Source organism: Sorex araneus, chromosome 8 (assembly GCF_027595985.1).
Source record: "Sorex araneus isolate mSorAra2 chromosome 8, mSorAra2.pri, whole genome shotgun sequence".
NCBI classification, from domain to species: domain Eukaryota; kingdom Metazoa; phylum Chordata; class Mammalia; order Eulipotyphla; family Soricidae; genus Sorex; species Sorex araneus.
The window spans coordinates 7,700,260-7,705,351 of record NC_073309.1 but is presented as its reverse complement, the minus strand read 5'-3'; the positions used below and the strand labels follow the sequence as shown (position 1 = coordinate 7,705,351).

The 5,092-nt window shown below is 64.4% G+C and overlaps 1 protein-coding gene across 1 annotated transcript; it reads left to right on the top strand.

Moving 5' to 3' along the window:
- Positions 1–484: 484 nt before the first annotated feature.
- On the top strand, positions 485–3,734 carry LOC101558657 (chymotrypsinogen 2-like). Its single transcript, XM_004600869.2, has 7 exons — positions 485–546; positions 1,721–1,824; positions 1,936–2,015; positions 2,689–2,767; positions 2,942–3,122; positions 3,219–3,352; positions 3,530–3,734. The coding sequence occupies exons 1-7, from the start codon at positions 495–497 to the stop codon at positions 3,689–3,691; spliced, it is 792 nt and encodes a 263-aa protein (XP_004600926.2). The 5' UTR covers positions 485–494; the 3' UTR covers positions 3,692–3,734.
- The last annotated feature ends 1,358 nt before the right edge of the window (positions 3,735–5,092 follow it).

The following is a 5,092-nucleotide window of genomic DNA, read 5'->3' as shown; positions in this document are numbered from 1 at the left end:
GTGAGCACCTGGTGTCTCAGGCTGCACCTAATCCTGACAATGTGACTGTCACACGAAGGGCGCCCAGAGGTCTGGGACAGCCCCCATGCTTGGAGCCCTCATGGGTTGACTCCTGGGCTCTGCCTATACCGGGACCCTGCTGGGCGCCCACCTGGTATTCTCAGTTCCTGGTGGGGAGAGACTTTTCCGGAGTAGAGCAGACACGCGGGAGCCCAGTCTGTGGGCTTGGTGTGGGCGTGATCGGCCAAGCACCTGGCTGCTTTGCATGAGAATGACCATGAGGGCACCGCGGGGGCTCTAGGACTGGGGGGCTGTGGAGGAGGGGGGAGTCCATCCTCAGGAGTGGGGCCCCCTGCCCACCTGCAACCTGACTGGTCTCGGCCAATGGTGTTCCCAGCTGGCCCCTTCTAGCCCAAGGTCGCTGGGCGGGGCCAGGGGTTAGGGGCCATAAGAGGGGCCCGCGGCCGGCAGCCCCACATCGCCTGCTGCACACCATGGCCTTCCTGTGGCTCGTGTCCTGCTTCGCCCTCCTGGGCTCCGCCTTCGGTGAGTGGCGGCCTCAGCTGCCAGGAGTACCTGTGAGCTGTCGGGGGACGCTGGGCCGGGCCGGGGGAGCGCTGAGTCCCTTCCCCACCCTGAGCCTCGGGCCCTGACAGGCCGGGTGGGCAGAAGGGGACGGTCCTCTGGGCTCTGTGAGCTCTCACTGGCCCAGCTGGGGGGTGGGAGGGCCTCTGAGGGAGCAGAGGCCCAAGAGCACACGGTGTGGGTGTGGAACCCCCCCTCCAGAAATCTCCAGAAGTGCATTGGTTGCTTTTCATCTTGTTTTTCCTTTTTGGGCCTCACCTGTGGTGCTCAGGGAGCCCTCTGGGGTCTCAGGGACAGAGCCCCACCTCCTAACCTGCGCCTTGGCCCCCAGAGCTTTCTCGAGCCCAGGGTCACTTGGGGTTCCTCTCTAGGGGTCTCTGAGGCCCCGGCCCCCACCTGGTGACTCTAACCTACCGGCCCAGCAGCTCATGTGAGGCCTGAGTTCGCGGGGCTGCTGGGGATCCCGGGGCAGCCTGACAGTTCTTGGGCCTTTGGTAGTGGCACCCCGCAGTATTCAGAGGCATCCAGAGCTGTCCAGCGCTGCCAGGGAGTCCAGGGCTGTGGGGGCAGAAGCCAGGGTGAGCACTGGACTCTTTATATCCTGGTTCCGGGGACTTGGTCTTTGGGAATTTGCTTTTTGTTTTAACGAGTTTCACTGTATCACTGTATCACTGTCATCCCATTGCTCATCGATTTGCTCGAGCGGGCACCAGTTACGTCTCTAGTAACTTGTTGTTACTGGTATTGGCATATCGAATACGCCACGGGTGCCTTGCCAGGCTCTGCCGTGCGGGCGCGATACTCTTGGTAGCTTGCCCGCCTCTCTGAGAGGTTAGGAGGCACAAACCCGGGTGGCCCTGAGGATGGCAAATGGCCTACCCGCTGTGCTATCACTCCACCCCATAATGAGTTTAAAATGTACAAATATGTGTATCTCTGGAGGATCCTGAACAGGGAGGAGCAGCTCTGCTGGAAGGGGGACAGGGACACAGCTGTGTGGGGACCCTCCACTAGGGTTGTGGGTTGCGCTGTTCTGGAGGACGGTGACACGGGATGCAGAGATGCCTGGGGCGGGGGGACGGAGGCACAGCTGTGCACACAGGCCAAGCAGCCTTGACCACCCCGTGTCCCTCAGGCTGCGGAGTCCCCGCCATCCACCCCGTCCTGAGAGGTCTGTCCAGGATCGTCAACGGTGAGGATGCCATCCCCGGCTCCTGGCCCTGGCAGGTGTCCCTGCAGGTAAGGGGGGTTTGCGCACAAGGATTTTGGATTTAGATCAGTATGGGGGCGCTGCTGGTAGGGGTGTCGCTGGAGTCCCCGGCACTGACCCTCCGTCCGTCCCTCCCACAGGACAAAACCGGCTTCCACTTCTGCGGTGGTTCCCTCATCAGCGAGAACTGGGTGGTGACCGCTGCCCACTGCGGTGTGAGGTGAGATTGCGAGTTCCCGGAGACCCTGGGGTTAGGGGGGTCTTTCCTTGGTGGGCAAAGCCTCCCTCAACATCGTACCTCTTCCCTTTCTTGGAAAACCCAAGAATTCAGTTCCGTATGTCACTCAGGGTTGCTAGGAAGAGACTGGGTGTGGACACTTTTGGGGAACACTGGCTACGCCCCATCTTTTGTCCCCACCAGTTTCTTGTAGATGCTTAGGGCAGTCCTGAGCTGTGTGGAATAGTAGCTGAGAAGCCCCGCCCCTAGTCCCGCCCCGTTAGGGCCGACCACGCCTCCAACTACCCTACTCAGATGCAGTTCCTTAGCCACGCCCCCTAATGCCCCGCCCCGCGGCCCTCACCACGCCCCTTGACCTCTTGTTCGCCTCAGTCCCGCCCTTTTAACCACGCCCCCTTCGAGTCCCGCCCATCGGATCGGACCCAGTCCTGAAGGACTCTCCTCTGTGCAGCCCCACCCTTTGGCCACGCCCCTCAGAGACCCCGCCCCGAGGCCCGACCACACCCTCAGCCCCCTGTTTTTGCGCAGCCCCTCCCTTCTAACCACGCCCCTTTCGACGCTCAGCCCCAGCAGTCCAGAACTCCCCTCCTCTGTGCCCCCCGACCGCGGCCCGCACCTCCTTGGGGCCTGAACCCCCCTTTCCCGGTCTCTACAGAACCTCCCACCTGGTCGTGGCTGGCGAGTTTGACCAGGGCTCCGATGCCGAGGACATCCAGGTGCTGAAGATCGCCCAGGTACGGTGACCCCAAATCTCGCAGGGCCCCGGCCGAGCCCCCTCCGAGACCCTCCTCGGGACCCTCTGATGGGGCCTCTAAAAAGGCCGAAAGCAGGGCGGGGTCCTGCCGCAGACCCCGCGGGACCTTCCTGGTCCTGCCCTCCCCCCACCACGCCGTGTGTCCCGCCCGCAGGTCTTCAAGAACCCCAAGTCCAAAATGTTCACCATCAACTACGACATCGCCCTGCTGAAGCTGGCCACCCCCGCCCGCTTCTCCGAGACCGTGTCCGCCGTGTGCCTGCCCAGCGAGGCCGACAGCTTCCCCGCCGGCTCCGTGTGCGCCACCTCGGGCTGGGGCAAGACCAAGTACAACAGTGAGTGCGGCGGGCCGGGCGGGGCGGGGCGGGGCGGGGCGGGCGGCCGGGGCCCGCGGGCCGGGGGACGCGGCCTCACCCGCGCTGTCCCGGCAGATGCCAACACCCCCGACAGGCTGCAGCAGGCCTCCCTGCCCCTGCTGGCCAACTACGAGTGCAAGAAGTTCTGGGGCAACACGATCACCGACCTGATGGTGTGCGCCGGCGCCAGCGGCGTCTCCTCCTGCATGGTGCGTCCCCGCGCGCGACCCCGCGGGCTCCGGGTGCGAGGACCAGCCGCGGGCGTTTCTCCGCGCCGCGCCCGGTGCTCCTGCCCGAGTCGGGAGGACTCGCAGCAGCGGGGTCCCCGGGTCCCCCGGCCCCGCCAGCCGTCCCCTCCCTCAACCTGACTCCCTCTCCTCCCGCAGGGTGACTACGGCGGCCCCCTGGTCTGCCAGAAGGACGGCGCCTGGACCCTGGTGGGCATCGTGTCTTTTTTCAGCGGCGTCTGCTCCACCTCCATGCCCGGCGTGTACTCCCGCGTCACCGAGCTCATGCCCTGGGTGCGCCAGATCCTGGCCGACAACTAAGGCGGGGCTGCCCCTGCTCGCGAGCGCCCTCCTGCGCCTCACATCGCAATAAACTGACTTAAGCCCAGTCCCTGGTGTCCGTGTCCAATGTTGGGTCCTGACTCTCCCAGATGGCCTTCAGCATGGCGGAGAGAGAGGCGGGAGGGGGCTTGGGAAGGCGGCTGGACAGCCACTGGCTGATGAAGGGTGAGCACAGAGGGACGCAGCAACCGATGGCGGGAGCCCCAGGACTGTGGGGTTCTGCCCTCCCTCCCCCCAGGGTTGCTGCCAGTTGTGCAGCGAGGGTAGCTGGTGGCAATGGTGGGCTGGAGAAAAGAACCAAGTTCCAATCAGAAAAGGAAAGAGCTGCCCTGGGGATGTCCAGGGGCATTTGGTGCTAGGGCGGGTCACCACCAGGGTTGGGTGAGGGGGCTTCCTCCCAGGGCTGCTGCAGGGGGGCTGACCCCGGCGCCAGGGGTCAGGAGGTGCAGAGAGCACCCCGACATGAGCTTGTTTCCTTCCCAAGCAAGAAAGCTCCTTTGCAGACCTCAATGCCTCAATTGCATACGCCCCTCCCCCCACCCTGGGTCTCCACTGTCCAGCCTTAATGCTCCCCTCACGGCTGGCCTGTTCCCTTTATCTGAGGGCCCCACTGCGGCCTGCAGCTCCTCACCCCCTCAGGCCGTCCCATAAGCTGTTTGGGGCCTCGTGGGCAGGGGACTGGTGTGGGCCAGGGGTGCCCTGTGGACTTGGTCCAACCCCACCACATACCCTTTGAGGCGCTGGAGTGATAATACAGCGGTAGGTGCTTGCCTCGCACGTGGTTCCCTGAGCATGCCAGGGGTGATCCCTAGGTGCAGAGCCAGACATAAGCCCTGAGCATCGCCAGGTGTAGCCCCAAGTCTCAGAAAAAAAAAAAAAACCAACAATCACCACAAAACCACAGTGAGTGGAGCTGGCCCACCTGTGGTTTCTGTCTGGGCGGGGGCTGGAGGGTCCACCTGGTCCAGAGCAGAAGCCTGTCCACCCGCCACTGCTTGACAGCGCCCCATAGCGGGGCTGGGATGGAGGCCTCTGGGCTGGTCAGGATGGCCCAGCACTGTCCCTCTGTCCATCTCCATCCCAAGGCCAGTAGGGCCCAAAGCTCTCACCCATGCAGGCCGGCGGGCGGAGCTGAGTGCTGGCGGCCTCCCTGGGAAGGACTGTCCCTTCCCCTCACCTGCCCAGCACCTGCTCCCCCACGGCCTCAGACCCCATCTCTGCTGACGACGCTGACCACAGGCTCCAGAACCCCCACGGCTCCCCTTGTCCCAGCTGTTTCCCAGGGCCTGGGGGCTTCTCAAAGGACCCTGTTCCCTGCACCCCTGGGCACTGCCCACAGCCTCTAGCCCCTCGGCCGTCACTCCAGGGCCCCTTCCTGTC